This window comes from Aquila chrysaetos, chromosome 8 (assembly GCF_900496995.4).
Source record: "Aquila chrysaetos chrysaetos chromosome 8, bAquChr1.4, whole genome shotgun sequence".
NCBI classification, from domain to species: Eukaryota; Metazoa; Chordata; class Aves; order Accipitriformes; family Accipitridae; genus Aquila; species Aquila chrysaetos.
This window is the reverse complement of record NC_044011.1, coordinates 4016314-4035669: the sequence shown is the minus strand read 5'-3', so window position 1 is coordinate 4035669 and position 19356 is coordinate 4016314. Positions and strand designations below refer to the sequence as shown.

At 58.1% G+C, this 19356-nt stretch overlaps 2 protein-coding genes across 19 annotated transcripts in view; one reads left to right on the top strand and one right to left on the bottom strand.

Annotated features, from left to right (window-relative positions):
• Window positions 1–8692, top strand: part of TANC2 (tetratricopeptide repeat, ankyrin repeat and coiled-coil containing 2) — a 290145-nt gene extending 281453 nt beyond the window's left edge. For 14 of the 17 annotated variants that reach the window (XM_030021416.2, XM_030021420.1, XM_030021407.2 and 11 more), the window contains one exon: window positions 929–8692. In XM_030021416.2, the coding sequence (XP_029877276.1) occupies window positions 929–2882 (1954 nt within the window). In that variant the 3' untranslated portion in view covers window positions 2883–8692. The remainder of the gene's footprint in view (window positions 1–928) is intronic. The other 3 variants (XM_030021413.2, XM_030021415.2, XM_030021425.2) reach the window with 1 other exon arrangement.
• An 879-nt stretch (window positions 8693–9571) lies between these two features.
• LOC115345216 (transmembrane ascorbate-dependent reductase CYB561) lies at window positions 9572–14132 on the bottom strand. Of its 2 annotated transcripts, none has more exons than XM_030023669.2 (7): window positions 14056–14132; window positions 12804–12974; window positions 11791–11998; window positions 11468–11566; window positions 11290–11393; window positions 11046–11203; window positions 9572–10339 (listed from the first exon to the last, which is right to left on the bottom strand). In XM_030023669.2, the coding sequence occupies exons 3-7, from the start codon at window positions 11990–11992 to the stop codon at window positions 10141–10143; spliced, it is 762 nt and encodes a 253-aa protein (XP_029879529.1). In that variant the 5' UTR covers window positions 11993–11998; window positions 12804–12974; window positions 14056–14132; the 3' UTR covers window positions 9572–10140. The 2 variants fall into 2 exon arrangements, with proteins under 2 accessions (XP_029879529.1, XP_040981540.1); XM_041125606.1 differs by lacking the exon at window positions 14056–14132 and adding an exon at window positions 12139–12176 and having other exon boundaries at window positions 12804–12840.
• Window positions 14133–19356: the final 5224 nt, after the last annotated feature.

The following is a 19356-nucleotide window of genomic DNA, read 5'->3' as shown; positions in this document are numbered from 1 at the left end:
CAGCAGAAACTTTGGCTTTTCTTCTCTATTTCCCAGTTTGTGCCCAGCAGCACCCCTGAGGTCAGCACAGTCTGGGGAACAGGAGGCTTTTCCTTCCTCCACCTGGTTTTCAATGGCTTGTGCAAAAGCTTAGGCCGGTGTTGGGAGGTGCTGGGGAGTTTTTCGGTGTGATCGTCCCCCCCAGATGACAATCGTTTTCAAACAGATGGTTTTGCTCAAAAGCGAACAGTGTCCCTGTAAATGACAACCCCCTTCCCCAAACCCCCACCTCCCTTTTACTCCTCACAGGCTGGCCTTTCCCTTGCAAAGGCTTCCCCGGGGGCTCGCAGGCTCCCTAACATTGCTCGATTCCTTCATTCTGAAGAAGTTAGCCAAATCCATTGCAAAATTGGAGAGACAAGCCTTGCCTAAAGCGCTGACCCATGGGAGCCCCTGAGCTCTGGAGCCAGCCCTGACACTGTGTGGTCTTGGCATCAGGCAGAAGTTAAATTTTCACTGGCGTAAGCGGTTGCAACTCCGTCAAAGCTGCGCTTGTTTACAGTAGTGGTGAGCTTGGCTCTTAGTTATTGATGCGTTGGTTTCCCGTTTGTTAACGCAGGGGCAGAGCTCCTGGCGGTGCTGTGAGGAGTAATTAATTAGCCTGTAACGCACACTGCAGAGGACAGGCGGTTTTGCTAGTCGGAGTTGTGCCATCTCAGGACTGTGTTCCCCTCTTCTCCAGAATGACTGGCAGTGTTTTCCTTCAGTTTGCATAAAATAAATCCGAGGGAGGCACATAAGGCAGAGTTTGAGAGACGCACCGAGTGGTAGCCATCACAGACATCTCCCTCAGTAACACGGACAAGCCACTTAACCCTCAGGAGCCTCCGAGACCGGCTCCATTCCAATCCAGAGTAATTTCAGTTCTCATTTCTGTCCCTTTGTCAAGCAGGCAGTTTTCAGCAGCCCTGGAGGACCTGAACGAGGCCATCAAGCTGTGTCCCAACAACCGTGAGATCCAGCGGCTGCTGATGCGGGTGGAAGAGGAGTGCAGGCAGGTGCAGCAACAGCAGCAGCAGCCGCCGCCACTCCCGGTGGAGCCTGAACCTGAAGTCCAGCATGAAGAGCTGTATTCCGTGCAAGACATCTTTGAGGAGGAGTACCTTGAGCAGGATGTAGAAAACGTTTCCATTGGCTTGCAGACAGAGTCCAGGCCAAACCAAGGGCTGCCCATCATCCAGAGCCCACCCCCGTCCCCAGCTCACAGGGACTCAGCCTATATTTCTGGCTCACCTCTTGGCTCTCATCAGGTCTTTGATTTCAGGTCCAGTAGCTCCGTGGGTTCGCCAACCAGGCAAGGGTACCAGTCCACGTCTCCTGCTCTGTCTCCGACGCACCAAAACTCGCATTATAGACCCAGTCCTCCGCACACGTCCCCTGCTCACCAGGGCTCCTCTTACCGCTTCAGCCCACCTCCTGTCGGAAGTCAAGGGAAGGAATATCAAAGCCCACCACCTTCTCCTCTTCGTAGAGGTCCTCAGTATCGCGCCAGCCCCCCAGCAGAAAGCATGAGCGTTTATAGGTCACAGTCTGGTTCCCCGGTTCGTTATCCGCAAGAACCTAGCGGAGTCAGCCAGCTCCCCGGTAGACCAAAGTCTCCGTTGTCCAAGATGACGCAGAGGTCTTTCCAGATGCCCCAGCTCCCCGTGGCCGTGCCGCAGCAGGGGCTGAGGCTGCAGCCAGCCAAGGCGCAGATCGTGAGGAGCAACCAGCCCAGCTCAGCCGTCCATTCGAGTACCGTAATCCCAACTGGTGCTTACAGTCAGGTTGCCCACTCGATGGCCAGCAAGTACCAGTCAGCGTCAGGGGAAATGGGGGTTAGCCAGAGCAGGTTGGTCTACCAGGGCTCCATCGGGGGCATCGTCGGTGACAGCAGACCGGTGCAGCACGTTCAGGCGAGCCTCAGCGCGGGAGCGATCTGTCAGCACGGCGGGCTGGCTAAAGAAGACCTTCCGCAGAGACCGTCCTCGGCGTACAGGGGGGGTATGAGATACAGCCAGACACCTCAGATCGGGCGAAGCCAGTCCGCTTCCTACTATCCGGTGTGTCACTCGAAGCTTGACCTGGAACGTTCTTCCCTCCCCGCCAGCCAGCTGGGCTCTCCAGATGTGTCTCACCTCATCAGAAGGCCCATCACAGTTAATCCCAGCGAAATCAAGCCTCACCCGCCGACTCCAAGGCCCCTGCTCCACTCTCAGAGCGTTGGCCTCCGCTTCTCTCCTTCCAGCAATAGCATCTCCTCCACCTCCAACCTGACTCCCAATTTCCGCCCTTCTGCTTCGATTCAACAAATGGAGATTCCTCTCAAGCCAGCTTATGACAGATCGTGCGATGAACTTTCTCCGGTCTCTCCCACGCAGGGGGGTTACCCCAGCGAGCCAGCCCGTTCCCGGACCACACCGTTCATGGGAATCATAGATAAAACGGCTCGGACTCAGCAGTACCCCCACCTCCATCAGCAGAACCGGACCTGGGCTGTGTCGTCAGTGGACACTGTCATTAGTCCTACGTCTCCTGGCAATCTCCCCCAGCCGGAATCATTTAGCCCGCCTTCTTCGATCAGCAACATTGCCTTTTATAACAAAACCAACAATGCACAGAATGGCCATTTGCTAGAGGAAGACTATTACAGCCCCCATGGGATGCTGGCCAATGGGTCCCGGGGAGACCTCCTGGAGAGAGTCACCCAAGCCTCCTCGTATCCCGACGTCAAGGTGGCAAGGACGCTGCCTGTGGCGCAGGCCTACCAGGACAACCTGTACAGGCAGCTCTCCAGGGACTCCAGGCAAGGGCAGACATCCCCAATCAAACCAAAGAGACCATTTGTGGAGTCTAATGTGTAAAAGACGCTTGTTGGAGTAAGACCCTCATGTTTTCAGCACACACTTCCAAGCTTGATTTCCATGCATATTATTATTATAATTATTATTATTATTATTATTATTTTTATTTCTCTTTGGTAGCTACATGACCAAGTTTCTCCGGTACTTTGTGTGGTGGTCAGACAGCCATGCACGTGCTCCAGCCCTTTCGTTCCCCAGCTGACCGTGAAGCCAACATCAGCCGAGCCAGTATCGTTTGCCCAATTCCAGCTAAGTTCCCAACCAGGATATCTTAGTACGTGGTGCGGGGTGGTCCAGAAATAGCCCCTACGCAGCAGGAGGTAACCAGCTCTTTTTCAAGAGACAATCGCGTTTGATTTAAATGGGTTTCTTTTGTCTCGACGAGCTCTTACGCAGTTCTGATAGGAATTCCTAGCGGGAGCAGAGCAGGGATCACAGGAGCCTTTCCCAAGGCTGCATCCGCAGGTCCCCGTGCCAGCAGGGTCGTTTGGCTCTTTGCCCCAAGGAGCAAATTACCCACAGCAAGCAAGGGCACGATGAGTTTTGATACCGAGTAGCTATGCACAGTAACCATCCTGCTTCATCCGGTTTATAGCAGTTTAATCCGAATTGGATTCCTTTGTTATTTAACCGCGTCATCGGCCAGAAGGGGTGGGGATCACGCGATGCTTTGCTGCTTTGCAAGCTACCTGCCGGGTGCCCCGACACCGATTTGCTCTGGGGCATTTTACAAGCATTGAGAGATTCAAGTTGGCCCTTCGTGTGCGTTTTAGTCAGCCAAGGGAATTGGCCAGAAACCTCTTGTGCGTGAACTGGGATTACAACAACTTCTTCACACAGTTAGCGGATGACTGCACCTCACACGCAACACCGCGTTTTCACCGGGACGGTTTAATGTTGGGGGTTTCATTTGGTGGACTTTTTTTACTTGCAAGGGAAAACAGAAATCTGATTTAGAAAACGGTATTCAAGGAAGAAAATTGCAATTTAAAAATTCTTTTAGAATTCTTTTATGATGAGGATGCATAACGTGGCACGATGGTTCCTCAGACAGGAGGGGTCCTTCAGCAAACCCAGCCCTGCAGCATCCCTTCCCTTCGGCTCGCTCCCACCCGGGGAGCCGGTGCTGTAGCGAGGGCTGCGCTCCTCTAAGATCCGTTTCCAAAATCTTGGAAAGCGATTGCCGTGTTCCATACCTGTAAATGGTAGAGACCATGTTTTGCTTTTTAAGGAGCTGTAGTTAAAACAGAGATATTTATAATTTATTTATGCGATCTATTTCAGGACATTTTTTGGTTTGGGTTGTTTTTTCTATTTTTTTTTTTTTAAATCAAATGCAAATCACATCAAGACAGTGTGAAAAGCAGGAGACGGTTCCAAAATCCTTTTTATAGGATTTTCAATAATTTTTCAATTATTCTCTGAAATTTGGGGGGGGGGGGGGGGGGGGGGGGCGGGCAGGGCGTGGAGGAACTTTCTTTACAGATTCGTTTATTACTGGTGGGTTTGTAATCTGCCTTGTCAGTTACTGAGGGTGAAGGGTGGGATGAACAGGGGGGAGAGCGATAACCCTGTAGCTTGTTTTAAAGCAAAATAGTGCCTGTTGCCCAATGCCGAACCTCACTCATATCAACTCTTAAGAGCGATTTCAGTGCTGAGCAGGAGAAGCGATACCTTTCGGTGTTTCCAAAGGGCTATACGAATAGATTGCAAGACTTCTTGAACCAAATCATGGGGTCCAACCTCCGCTGGTGTAAAAGAGCATATCCCCAGCCCGGCATCAGTGCAGCTACATCCATTTATACCAGCTAAGGACTTGGTCTGAAACTCTTAAGCAAACCCTGGCTTCGATGGGGCTTTCTTTTTTTATTCCTGTGTGTGGATCAGCACATCTCATTGCTGTTTCGTTGCCTAATTCGCTCAGAGCAAACTGGGACGTGCATACCTTGGGACGATGGAAGCTTGTGTCTCATAGACACGTTGAGAGTGTTTAGGGGGTATTTCCTCCATGGGGTTTGGCGATTTTTGTGCTCTTTTGGGCTATTTGGTATTTGCCCAAGCCAGTATTTGGATTGAGGTTGGTGTTTTCTTTCTCGAGGTGCAACCCAGTGCTGACTCTTTGCTTTATTACAGGACTCGGTAGACTGGGGGACCCTTCGGTAGGGTGGGCTCCCCGCGGCTGTGGGGACACTCAGCTTCATGCACTATTTCTCCCCTTGCAAAGGGGGTGTGATGATTTTTTTTTTCTTCCTCTCTTTTTTTTGAAGCAGCGTGTTCTGCTTTATAAGGAATAACCAATTTCTTCTCCGCATACAGTGCACCTATAGCTAGGACATGCGTATCTGTGGGTCTGGAGCAGCACCAGTCGCTTTGCTCAACGCCTCCCATCCAGCTTTCTGATCGAGTGAGTGGCTTCCTACCTTTAGTTGCTTCTTTGAAAGGAAAAAGTAACCAAATTCAGCCCCGTCCCTATTTTATACGGCCAAGCGAGATGTGCTATGGCCGTGAGCCGTTTCTCTCCACTGAGATGCAAACGGGACGGTCCGAGAGCAGCGATGCGAGAACTGCCCGTGCTTTGCTTTTGCTATTCACTGCCGTGTGCTCCCAGTACTGTCCTTCCGAAACATCCCCTCACAGCACTTCTGTGTATAACTTTTGGGTTTATGAAGACGTTTTAAGGGAAAAAGAAAACAGCTCACACTTTTAACACAAACACCAAGCTGAAAGAAGGCTTAAATACTGCGGCGTGCAGGTTTTTTCACGATACCACGTGTTACATTTTTCACAGGATTCTTGCACTAATGGTTTTCCATCTGTTCTCTCTGTAAATGGGTGCACTTTACTGTTTGAATTTGTTACTATGATAAATACTGGATATTTAAGCGTGAGTAGTGTCTTCATTAGAAAATAGCAAAACAGCTCTTGTCTCTTAGTGTATTTTTCAGAAAAAAAAGAAAAAAGAAAAGAAACGAAGCAATGAATCATAACATTTATAGCACAAGAACTGACTCTTGTATATAAGCATCAACAGATTGAGTAATTTTTAAATACAAAATTATTTGCGGTGGTTTTAAAGCACTTCCCCAGCAATTCTCTTAGGGACAGTTGAGGCAGGATGGCTGCTGTCGTCCCCGGGTGGGTGAGGAGCACACTGCTCCCTGGAAAAGCCATTCTTTACACAGTGCCCTGTGTCCTCAAAGTCACGATTCGGATTTGGCATGGACGAAAAGCAGAGGTTGTTTCGTATTGTGCTGTCGTGCGTGGTCCTGTTGTGAAGCGCGCTGTTGTACACGTGGCTCGGTGGAGCACGAGGCTCAGATCCCGCCTGACGTCCCTTCGCCCTGTCATCTTAGATCTAGATCTGACAAGCCCAGGCCGCGTTGCGGAAGCATGCGCAGAGTTTCAGGGTCGGTGCTGTCTTGTCCGTCCGTGCTACATATTTAATTACTCTTTGAGTAATTAAGATGTGGGACAATGTTGCCAGCCAGCGCCTCCATCCCTTCCCCGGCTGCAGTGGCACCGCTGGTGAGCTCCCGTCCTGCAAGCGAGTAGGATTCCTAGGTGCAGCGAGTAAAGCAGGTTCTTGATGACGTTGAAACCTCCGGGTTTGGTTCTTGGGGCGCGTTGGGTAGGCGATGCCAAAGCCGACCCCTGTATTTAGCTGACCTTCCCACCAGCTGTCTCTCGTCTTCTGCCCGCAGCCGCTCCGAGAGCTGCGTGTGCCGCCGCGAAGCTGAAATCTTCTCTCCCGGCTTGGGGTGTGGGTGTCTGCCGCATCCGCGGGTGGGGATTCACCGCCTCTTGCTTTATCTCCCAGGCTGGGAGGATGCTCTGGTCCCAGGGGAGGGGACACCCGCCTGGTGGGGGGCTTTGCAGCGGTCCCCTACCAGCCAGGCTGGGAATGGCATTGGAGGGCTTTGAAAATAGTCGTTAGTGCTTAGGAAAGGGAGTGTTTTACAAAGACGGATCCCTTGGGATCCGTCTCCAAAGGCGAAGGCGCCGCGCAGCCTGAGCCGCCTTCTCCGCGCCGCTGCTTGGGAGGGCGCAGGCTGGCCAGCTCCCGACAAACCGAGGAGTGCGTATGTCTGTCTGTCCGTCTGCTGCCTGGCACCGGTGCCCGCAGGTGGGTCCGAGCACTGAACTTTTTGGTTTTTTTTCTTTAACCTGGCTGTAAAGAAAACCGCTTGGCTAGTGTGAACATTTGTGTGTGCGTATGACAAACACCTAAGCCATACTTGGATTAGGTCCGGAACCAGGGTGGCTGCTAAATTTGGAGCGATTCAGTCCCCTTGTACAAAGGTTGCTGTATATTCAGGGTTACCCAGAAGAAGTCTAGCTAAAACCGAAGTGCCAGCTCCGCCTTATCTAGAGAAAAGCAAGCCGGTGTGCCTGCTCGTCCTCCGCCTTCCTTGCAAAGGGGGGTCCGCGGTGAGCTGTCGCGAGCTCTTTGGTGGTTGTACTTTGCTTTAGTCTTGGGAATTCAAGAGAACTTTTCTACCGGGATTAACGGTGTTTGACCAAGGGCTTAGGGGAAGAGCTGTTGTACCCGCTGGGACCTCTGTGGATAAATGCCTTCACCCCGTGCTGGTTGCTCTACGCAAAGTCTGGCGGGGTGCGTGTTGGACACAAAGCACAATGGTTGAAAGTTAATCTGCGTTTTTTTCAGATTTGTGTGAATAGTTGCTGGATTTTCATTCAATCAAACTCTTTTTTCTAATATAAACCACTAAGGGCTCAATTCTTTAGCAAGATGCGTTCATGTCCAACTCCTGACTATACAGCTGGATCTCACCGCAACTGTTACAGACCTACCCGAGAGAAAACGCAGCTAGTGCGACCGTCACCGGGAAAGCCAACGGACACCAAACCCATCCGCCGTATCCTTTCCTCCCGCTCATTTTCTAGCTGTCACGGTACTGGGGAGTCAGCAGCCAGGTCCCGTCCAACAGGATCGCATCCGATAGTCGCGAAAACAGAGGGCTGCTTTGCCAAAAGACTTTGTCCCTTCCAGGTGACGCTGTCCGGGGACGGCGGTGGGGCGGCGGGTTGTCTCCTCCGGCGGGTCGGGGTCGTGCTGGGTGGGTGGGAAAGCCTCACGCCCGGGGCATTGGGTCACTTCACCGTGGGTCTGCCTCGCTGTGCACTGATAAGCCAGACGCTGAGAGCAGCACTGTGTGCTACGTAAAGTCCATTTTGTTGCTACACCGATAACCCAGAGACTCGTGTGGACTCTGCCAGTACTGCCGGTGTCATCCCTGTCCAGCCTTTTCTTTCCCATAGTGTTGCATTCAGCGTTTCGTCTCCCTTCTGTCTTCACATCCGAGAGGATCTGAGTTTGGTACAAACACGTACAGTACACACACCTTGTGCTTGGTACAATTCCCTGGTTGCCATCCTCCGAGACACTTGCTGGGAAGATCTTTAAGACACTTAAATTTTCCTTTAGCTTTTCTATAATTCTGATGTAAAGGACTTTCTCTCTGTACAGTATATTATTCAATGCATGTTCTGTTCTCTCTACTGATATATTGAACACCACACAGTTGTGATATTGTGCAGTGGGAAGAGCAACCCCTGCCGACAGCAGAGGCCTTCGCCTCTCATGTATAAGGAAAGAAGAAAACATATTTTTTCCTTTGCTGTATTTGCTTGAGCAGAGTTTTCTTGTCTGTACATGTGAGCTGTGAGATAGATGTGAAAAGTTCAAAAGAATGCATTCCCCCCCCCAATGTATACAGATTGTAATCTGTACAATGAAAACTGTATGTATGAAAAAATGTACTTATTTATAAATGGTTAACACTTGGAAACGGCGTCTGGCCTGGCGTTTTTCCCACGCTGCGGTGAGTGAAGGAGCGTGTTGTGGCTTCTCGGCATGGAAATAACCTGGGGATGTCGGGACGGCACAAGGGTCAGGTCTGGTTGTCACTGTGTGGGGACGGGGACGGGGACCCGGCACCACCGGGAGCAGGAGGGGACGGAGGCAGCGCTGCTGCCGCCGGGAGGTAAGGGGCATTAATAAAATAGGGGAGGGAACCGCGTCAGAGAGTTTTCTGGATTAAATTGTGGAAAGCACAGCTCGGTGCCCTGCAGCTCCCGAGAACCCGTGTGCCTGCTCGCTTCATCCCTGCCCAAACCCAGGGCTCAGTTTTGCAGCTGAACGCCCCTCGCAGCTGCGAGCATCCCTGCCTCCAGCCGCCGGACCGGACTGGATGGGCAGCGCTGGAAGGATGCGGCACATCGGGGTTGTGGTGAGCAAAAACCCCCCCGGCTTGGGCTTGTGCCTTTGCCGGGGGCTGCATTTGCTTTGCGGCGCCGGGAGCTTCACCTGCACGGCTGCCTGTGCCGTAAGCCAGAAGGAAGAGGGGATGCTTTCAGCGGAGGAGACGAGCCCGTGTGTCAGGGATGCACCTTCTCGCGGCAGTGGGTCTCCCCCACTTCCATAGGCACGTCCAGTGTGTGGCCGGACCCTGGAGATGTCCCCATGGGGTCTCTCGCGCAGGCACCGCTGAGCTGTGCGGCACCGGGTGCGCGGCACGGGGTCCGGACAGGACGATCCCACCCCAAACACCCACCCTGGCCTCCCCGGCCCCTCGGGCGGCTCCTTTCCCGGCTCCCCGTGGCACACGGGAGCTCAGGGGTACCCCAAAACAATGAGCTGGGGGAGCAGAGATGGGAGGAGGACGGGGTTAGCCGCAAACATTTATTGATGTCAGGAACATCCACCGAGCAGACGACACATGACACGACAGGTGAAAACAATTCGGACGTGAAGACGCTGAACCTGCACAGGCGCCGGGTCGCTCCGAGCCCCCAGGGAGCCCTTCGGGGGGAGCAGCCCCCACGCGCAGCCGCACTTGGAGGGCGATGGGCTGCCAGCGAGCGGGAAATCGGGGTGATGGCAAACATCCCCTCTGCCCGTCGGCACTGGGAACGGCAGAGCCCAGGGACCCCCGTCCTTCATGCCCCAGTGCCACTGCCAGCCCCTGCCTGTGGCACTGCCGTCCCTGCGGGGCTGAGGGCAGGCTTGGGGGGGGGGGGGGGGGTTACCGGGGGCTGCGCAGGGCAGAGCTGGGGAAGATTAAGGCCAAGCAAGGCTGAACCCAACGGGCAGCGTTACACCAACAAGCGTGTCCTTCCCCCGCTGTCCTTGTCACCCTGAGCCGGGCAGAGCCCCAAGACGCTGGGGACGGGGTACGCAGGAACGTCCCACGGACACCCCAAGGAGCTCGTGCCGGGGACCGGGGAGCTGGGGACGTCACTGGCTGCCGCCACCGGGGCTCTCGCCCTCCGTCAGGGTCTTGAAGTCCATGGAGAGGGCCAGCTCCTCGGCCAGCGGCGGGCGCTTCCAGTCGTCCCGCGTCAACACGTAGCCCACCACCAGCCCGAAGGCCACCAGCAGCACTCCCAGGGTGTTGGCCAGGACACCCTCGGGCACAAAGTGGCTGTAGGAGTCCCTGCGGGGGCAGAGGGAGATGCTCAAGCCTTGGGGTGTGGGTGGCTTGTCCCTACCCTCGTCGCTGGGACCCCCTCCTCGTCCTCATCTCCTGGGCACACGCACTGGGAAGGGTCCCATTCCCCCAAATCGGAGCGAGAGGGGAGTACGCGGGTGCTGCTTGCTTTGGGGAGGGACGCTCTTGGTGACAGCAGAGAAAATTGGGGCCACGGTCCCGTAGCAGGGCTATAGGCAGCCCAGCACCTCCCCTGCCAGATGTGCTCCCCCAGCCAGAGGGATGTGGCTCCTGGGGTCCCCCATAACCACGTCCCTATGGTGCTGGGGTTTGGGGGGGGACCCCGAAGTGCTGCTGGGACCATCGCCGCGTCCTCCAGCTGCTAGGACAGAGGCCTCGGGGACGTGAGCGTCCCAGGAGGTTTCTGAAAACGCCTGGCTGCAGAGAGGCGAGGGTGGGTATTTTACCCCCATCCTCAAAGAAAGCTGTCGCAGGATCCAGCCCTTGTTAAACCTCATCTGGGAAGTGACTCAGCAGGAGCAGAACTAAAGGCTTTGGGGGAGGCGGGGAGGCCGGGGGGAGATTTAATAACTGCAGAGCCACAGCCCGAGCAGGGGCCAGACTCTGCCCCATGGGGCTGAAGCAGCCCTTTACTGGGGGTCAGGGAGGTCTGGGGGGCTACCACCACCCCCCCCCCAGCTCGGTCACCCACCTGATGTTGAAGAGAAGCATCTCAGTAATGCCCAGCAAGCAGGCGGCAATGGAGAGGGCAAAGAGGGCGATGCCGAAGAAGACGTGCTGGGGTTTGTACCGGCTCCGCAGCGAGAAGGAGGCACCGGGGAGCAGGAAGAAACCGCAGCCCAGGAGCCACTGGGGGGGTGTGGGGATGTTACGGGGGGGCTGCGGGGTCTCTTCCCCCCCCCCCCCCCCCCCCCCAGGGGCTCCCCAGCCCTCACCTGCAGAAGGTAGAGCACGAAGGCGGCCATCCCGCACCAGCTGTGCAGGCTGTACATGTCGGGGATGCCCTTGGTCCGGTGGGACTCGAAGACGGCGACGATGCCTGTGGAGAGGAGCCCGTTACCGCCGGGGTCGGATCCAGCCCCATCCGTCCATCCCGGCTGCCCCGGCGCTCACCGACGAGGGCGATGACCAGCGCCAGGCCGTGGAGCAGCGCGTGCAGCGCCTTGGTGGAGCGCTTGGCTTCGTGCCTGAAGACCCGGTAAACCAGGAGAGCTGCCGGAGAGAGGGCAGGTGAGCATCCTCGGGGGTCCCCCACCTCCCCGGCACCCCGCGTCTCCCCAGGGTGCTGCACGCAGGTGGGGTGGGGGTGTCCTGGAGCATCTTCCCGGTCTCATTCGTCACCATTTTGTCCCCGTCACTCCCTGCCCAGCTGCAGCTCCGGGGGCTTTGAAAGGCTGCGGCTGGGACGAGGCAATTAGTCCTGCGATCCTGCTCACCGTCACCTTGGAGGAAAACCATGCCCAGCACCATGCAGAGGGGGTGGACGTTGAACTGGAGGAGGCCGTGCCAGGCCACGCCGCCCCGGTAGCGACCCAGCCAGGCGCCCGTGGTGGCCAGCAGCGTCAGGCCCAGCAGTTGCGACACGACCACGTACGCCGAGAGCCCGGCGGGGCTGGCGGGCGACGGAGCTCCGTCCATGCTGGCCTGCGGGGACGGAGGGGACAGGGCAGCGAAGCCACGGGTGGCCTCGCGTGGGAGTGGGGGGGTTCCCGGCCGGCCCCGGTGCTGGGGGCGGGGGGGGGTCCTGCTGCTGGCGACGTCGGGCACCGCCGCTCCGCCCTCACCTGCCACGCAGCCGGACGGAGCCGGACGCTTCCTGGTGCTGCCGGAGCCGCTGCGTCACCCGCGCCCGGAGGTGGCTCCCAGCCACCACGGCACGCCTGGCCCTGCGCTCCTGTCCCCGCCGTCCTGCTCCTGCCCCAGCCCTCCAACCGCGCCATCCTTCCATCCTCGTCCTTCCGTCCCTCCTGCTCCATCCTCATCCCTCCCGCTCCATCCGCATCCCTCCTGCTCCATCCCCATCCCTCCCGCTCCATCCGCATCCCTCCTGCTGCATCCCCATCCCTCCCGCTCCATCCCCATCCCTCCTGCTGCATCCCCATCCCTCCCGCTCCATCCCCATCCCTCCCGCTCCATCCCCATCCCTCCTGCTCCATCCCCATCCCTCCCGCTCCATCCGCATCCCATGTCCCACCCTCGCCCCCTCCCCAGCTCACCCACCCCCACGACAACCTCCCAAATCCTGCTAGAGGAAGGTAGCAGAGGGATGAGCGAGGCTGCCTGGGACCCCCCCCCCACGACAAAAGCGATGGCCCTTGGGCACACGGGGCTGAGCAAACCCCCGTGCTGGGGGCAAGGCGGGGGGGAATGGACACACGGTGGTACCCAACCACGCTGCGGCCATCCCGGAGAGCTCTCCCATGGCCCCCCCACCACCACCGCCACCCACCTGCACCCACGTCGTGCTTCGTGCTGGGTTATCCCCCGATGCTCCCCGCTGGCCTGGGAATCGGAGCCGCCTCCACCGGCACAGCCACCTCTCCTGCTTCTCCGTCAGCCGGGACCACCAAGTCCCGACGGCCGACGTCCCACCGCTGCCCTGGCCCCGCTGCAGCTGCCTCTGGGAAGAAGCGCCCAGCCGGCTGCGGCAGACGGACCCAAGGTACTGCTAGGACTGGGGGGGCTTGGAAGGGGGGGGGGGGGGGGGGGTGCATTAAGACCACGCACACACTTTATTCCCAGCCACCTTTATTGGATCAGCCGGATAAATGGGTTAAGGGAATTGGTTTATCCCATTAGGTTGCACTGCAAAGGCCGCCTGCCCGCATCCAGCCTCACCGCCCGGGGCCATGGGATGCTCTGCGGGACGGGTGTGGGGGGGGGGGGGTGTGGGGGGGCAGCGAGAGGCACCATCTCCTCCCTGCCTCGCAACAGCCCCCCCCCAAACCCTCGCCACTGCCGCCGGGCTGCCAGCTCCAATGGGGGTCCCAAATGGGTGCCCCCCGCGCTCCCATCCTGCCCTGTGCATCCTCCTGCCAGATGCAAACACCCGGCCCCGGTGGCATTCGCACAGGGGGGGGGCCAACCTGGTCCCCAACCGTGCTGAGGATGGAGGGACAGGGAGCGACCCCCCCCCCGCCCCCCCCCCCCAACCACGGGAACACGGCTCTGCGAGTTGCCCGTTAGCCCTAAAACTGTCCCAAAAACTGTCCCGTCCGCTGGTCCCAGCCTGGGAGAACGGGGGGTGGCCGGGCCCCTTTGCAAAGCCATCCCGTGGTGGGGACCTGCCTGTGTCCTCCCCCCCCAACCGCATCTCTGCCCCCCCCCCCCCAGCACCCCCCAAGCACAGCCCCAGATCCTCAGTCCCCCCCTCCCATGGCAAAACCAGCGCTCCCCATTTTTGGAGGGGGGGGGGGTCTCCAGTTAAACCCTCCCCATGTGGCCTGGGGGGGGGGTGTGTGCACCTTGCATACCCTGGCAGCCCCTCCCCACAGCTTCTGGTTGAGACCCCCCCCCAAAATCCGTGGGGAGGCTTTTGGGGGGGGGGGTTCTTTGCTCTTGATGGGGGTTATAGGCTCTTGCAGGGGAGGGGGCTCGCTCCAGCTCAGAGCTGGGGGGGGGGCTGAGTGATATATTGGGGGGGGGTTGGAGGTGGCCACCCAGGCAGCCCACCCTGTGCCCCCCCCCCCCCCCCCCCCTACCTGTGGGTGTCGGGTATTGCCGCCTGCGCCAGGCCCAGCGGTGACAGTGTCTGAGCGAGGGACAGGGCCACCGCGTTGGCAAGGCAACGGAGTGATGGCAGAGCGAGGGGGGGGGCTGCACCCCCCCACACCCCCCCCCAGCATCGCTGCAGAGGGAGGGTGCTGTTGCAGGCTGGGGAAAGGGGGCTGCAAAATTGAGGGTTTGGGGGGGGGGGGAATCACCACGGAGGGGGGGGCTGTGTATTGTGGGGACGGTCCCTGAGGGGGTGTCACTGGCAGCGTGTGTGACACCCCCCCCCCCCAAATCGCGCCAGGCTCTGCCCGCACCCACCTGAGCCCCCGCACCCTGTGACACCCCAATCCCAAACCAGGCCAGGACCCCCCCCCCCCCCCAAACTTGCTGGCTCAGCCCCCGGGGGGCCTTGTCCCCTGTACAGGGCACAGCGGCTTTGTCACCATTTCGTGGGTATGGGGACAGCGCTAACGAGGGTCTGGCGCTTAATGGGGGTCCCACTAACCCCCTGCACCCATCAGCGGCACTGGGGTGACCCGCTGGGAGCCAGCACCCCTGTGGGGCCCTTGGCCGGGCTTCTGGCTTGGGGGGATGGCAGCTGGGTGACATGTCCCTGGGGGACCCCCCCCCCAAACCTCCACTTGTCCGTGTCCCCCACCACCACCCCCACGAACCCCTCCAGCACCATCGGCCGCATCCTGCGCTCCCCCAAGGGATGGCCCTGAGGGAGAAAAACCCAGAGAAGGGAGATGGGGGGAGATGATGGGGGGGGAGATGATGGGGGGGAGATGGTGTTGGGGAGATGATGGGGGAAGATGATGGGGGGAGATGGTGTGGGGGAGATGATGGGGGGAGATGATGGGGGAGATGATGGGGGAGATGATGGGGGGAGATGATGGGGGGAGGAGATGATGGGGGGATGATGGGGGATGATGGGGGGAGATGATGGGGGAGATGATGGGGGGAGATGGTGTTGGGGAGATGATGGGGGGAGATGATGGGGGGGGAGATGATGGGGGGGAGATGTGGGGGGAGAGATGAGGGGGGGATGATGGGGGAGATGATGGGGGGAGATGATGGGGAGATGATGGGGGGGAGAGATGATGGGGGGATGATGGGGGGGAGATGATGGGGGGAGATGATGGGGGGGAGATGATGGGGGGATGATGGGGGGAGATGAGATGAGGGGGGGAGATGATGGGGGGAGATGATGGGGGGAGATGATGGGGGGAGATGATGGGGGAGATGATGGGGGGAGATGATGGGGAGATGATGGGGGGGAGATGATGGGGGAGATGATGGGGGGGAGATGATGGGGGAGATGATGGGGGAGATGATGGGGAGATGATGGGGGAGATGATGGGGGAGATGATGGGGGGAGATGATGGGGGGGGAGATGATGGGGGGAGATGAGGGGGGGAGATGATGGGGGGAGATGATGGGGGGGAGATGGGGGGGAGATGGGGGGGAGATGATGGGGGAGATGATGGGGAGATGATGGGGGGAGATGATGGGGGAGATGATGGGGGAGATGATGGGGGGGAGATGATGGGGGGGTCCCCCCTCCCTGCTCCTCCTGGCCGGGCTGCGGGCAGGGTCCCCCGGGGGCTGCAGCGCTGCGCACCGGGGCGAGCAGCACCCCCGGATCGCCCCCCCCCCCATGCCTGGGTGTCTGTCTGTGTCTGCCTGGGTGTCTGTCTGGGTGTTTGTGTCACACGATGCCACTAGGTGTCACCAGGAGCCCGCGGTGCGCAGCGCCCTGGGGAGGGACCGACCGCCCGGGAGGACCTGGAGCATCCTCGGGCCGGGATCACCCGTGGGATGCAGAGTGACCACGTACGGACCGGCTGGGGATCGGCAGCATCCTTAAGCCTGGATTCCCCAAAGGGATCCGGAGCAATCCCCCATGGGAGCCAGCGCACCCTCACACCTGGAGCGGCTGGGTGGGGGGGGGTCCTGGAGCACCCACAGCTTTGGACCACCCATGGGAGCCTGTGCACCCTGGGACCTGGAGTGGCTGATGGAATCCGGCTCTTCCCTGGTGCAGAAGATGAGGTGTAACCACCTCCACCGGGGCACAGGGTTGTGTCCCCCCCCCCCAGCCCTTCCCCTTGGGCCCACAGGGCTGCTCTCACCTGCCCCTCCTCAGCAAACACACCCCAAAGACCCTACCGAGGTTCCCCCCAACATCCCCATCACCTCTCTTCCCCTCCCCCCCGTCGGGAACACGTGCCGTGGGGCACAAACCCCAAAAGCTGGACAACCCCCACGGCGTGATTCAGCAGAGCTGAAATCCCGGTGCAATCCCGGGACCTGATGGAGACCTGTCACACCAAGAGCAAAGTCCGGGTCCCGCTGCAGCCCAGGGCAGAGTCCCAGGGCCACCACCCCGAGCCTTCGTCCACGGGGAACAACCCCGCCGCAGCGGGAGGCCGCGTACGCCGCTGCCGTAGGAGCCGCTGCCGCCTCCCGGCCTGCGGTCGGGCTTTATCGCTGTGGCGGTTGTTGGGAAATGGTTTACCAGAGTTAATCAGCTAAGTCATAAAAGTCACCATAAACTGCAAACCTTGAGCCGCGGGGGCTGTGGCCCCGCTGGAAAGGGCCGGCCGGGTGTCTGGGCAGAGTGGAGGGAGGATTTCCCCCACCGTGGTCCAGCTGAGACCCTTGGAAAAGCCTCCAAGGGGATGAGATCTGGGGGTTCATCTTTTACGATACTTGGCAAGACAAAAAGCTTCACCCCGTGCTGAGAACAGCACTGCTGTAATGCAATACAAAACAGCTTTATAGATGTTTGTAGCCACATCCAGCTGAACTATCTCGACTTTCAGCAGCCAAAAAGACGTAGCAGCTCTCAGCCCTACGTGATTAAATGGACGTGGTTGCTTGTCCCATCCACACAGCAGGGACAAACCCAAGGGTGGCACACGACAGCGTTTGCCGAGGGGTCCCTGTCCCCCACGGCCACGTGCAAGGGGACTCAGAGGCAGCCGATGTGGGGACAAACGAGCCCCTTCAACGCTAGCCAGCACCCTCCTCTTACTGGGGAACAGTGGGCCATTTGTAACTAGCTCTTTAATTAAAGACATTGCTGGGGGCATAATGGCTTTATTAAATCTCTCCTGGGCTTTCCCTGAGCTGGCAATAATGAAATCCTCCCTGCACTGCTGGCACGGTGACGTGCCGGTCAGGTAGCAGAGCCAGTGCTGGCGTGGACCCGCAGGGTTTGGGGATGCTCGGGGATGTTTGGGGATGCTCGGGGATGTTTGGGGATGCTCGGGGCTGCCACAGCTTCCTGCAGATCAGTGAGTTGAAGCGGCTCAGTGGATGCTGCTCCAGCTATCGGCCAAGCCCGGCACCCACTCCAGGTTTTCCCTGGGCTGCCAAGCATCCGCGGAGCGATAGGAACATCATCAACTGATAATTCATGGTAAAACCAGCAGTTTCTGCCCTTTCCTGGCTGCTCACCCCCACACTGGTGTGGGCGGCTTCCCCTCCCTCTGCCAGAGATTATCAAATTACCATTTTGCTGATCTAACCTCTTTTGGGTTGGGTTTTTTTTTTTTCCTTCCTAAATCAAGTTTTTATTGCTAAGAAATGCTAATTTGCAAGATGCCTCCCCGGAGGATTGCGATTCAAGAGCCCAGCTGCCTCGGAGGAACTGAGCTGCTGCCTGAAACAACCCCAGCTGCTGCAGTTCCCTGTGAAACCCCAAACCTGGGGCAAAATTAACAGTTTTTCACTAACTATAAGAGGAAAAAAAAAAAAAAGGTCATGTTGGAAGGCTCTGTGGCTGCCAAGGGAGTGGCTGTGGGGTAGCTCAGGATTAAGTACAAATTGTCCTGCTGGGTCACATGGGGGGGTTGGTCCCCAATTCCTTGGGATCCTGTGAAGGCTGAAAAATGGGTGATTCCCAGCTGGGACAAAGCTCCCCTGGAAACCCGGATCTCCTCCTGGCAGCAATTAAGCTGCCCTGTCCTCCTCCTCTCTGGGAACACAACTTTGCTGAGCCGGGCAGGCGATACGATCAGTGCAGCCAGTGCAAACACTTAATCTCTTTCAGAAGAGGCTGAAGGCGTGTTTATGGCGATTTTTTAATAGCAGCTTGGATAAACAGCCGCGATAACCCACACCGGGCTCACAGCGGATGATTAATGCTCCCGGAGCAGTCACGCTCGCTCGCCTCAGGCTGGGATTGTTTTCGGTTATTAAAGAAGGGGAAAAAAAAAAAAAAAAAAAAAAGGGAAATAATGGACTTTGCCATGTTTTATTGGGCTGATGGGTGTGGAGGGAACACGTTGGCCTCTTCGCTCACCCCGTATCGGTGCCCAGCTCTGGCTGGCTGGTGAGGAAGGGGGGGATGGAGGGATGAAGGATGAAGGGTGAGAGATGAAGGAGGAGGGATGAAGGAGGAGGGATGCTTTCTGGCCAGGCTTTTACTTCTTGCCCTGTGATGCTCCTGGCCACGTGCCTGGCACTGGGCACATCTCCTGCACTGTGGCCGGGGGGTCCCCAGGGGCTGACTATCGGGCTCTTGCATTTATTTACGACCCTCCCAAAACGTGCACATCATTTAGGGGCCCGGAGCCGACGGCTGCCTTCAGCACGCTGCGTTTTCAGGGCCTTGCAATGTCATAGTGCACCCTCGGGCTGCTGGTGCTGGTCCCAACCCCGGGGGATGGAGCCTGAAGAGATCCTACACTGGAAACCACATCTCCATCCCCCTTTCCATCCAGTTCCAGCCCCACCGAGCCACCCAGCGCTGAAGCTGGGGGGAAACACACAGTCCCATGCAGCCAGCCCGGCTCACGCGTGTCCGCACGAGGACCAACCTCCCCCGGGCCATAAACCCTTGTCCTAGGGCAGGCACGTGCTGGGTAGCTTTTTTTGTGGGACAGAGTGGAAATCGTGCCGATAAGGAGCATTTCTGCTGCCTTCAGCCTCCGGCAAGAGCTGAGTGTGCACTTGTGGTAATAAAGCAGCAATCACTGCTCCGGGGCCGGGGGGTGAGCTCCCTGCGGTCCATTGCACCCCATCCCCATGCCCAGGGAACGCGCCAGGCTTTAAATACATCTTTTATCCAGGGAAAAGCTGGAAACAGCCCTGTGGTGTTGCCAAAAACCCTCAGCAGAGATAGTTCGCGGTCAGACAACAGGACCCCGGAGCGAGGACTCCTGGGTCCCTCTTGCCAGCCCAGTCCCCAAGCCCAGGTGACATCAGGGGGCTGCACTGGCCACAGCGCTTACTCTGATGGTTCCTAATTATTTTAGCAATCACAAGGCTGAAATAAA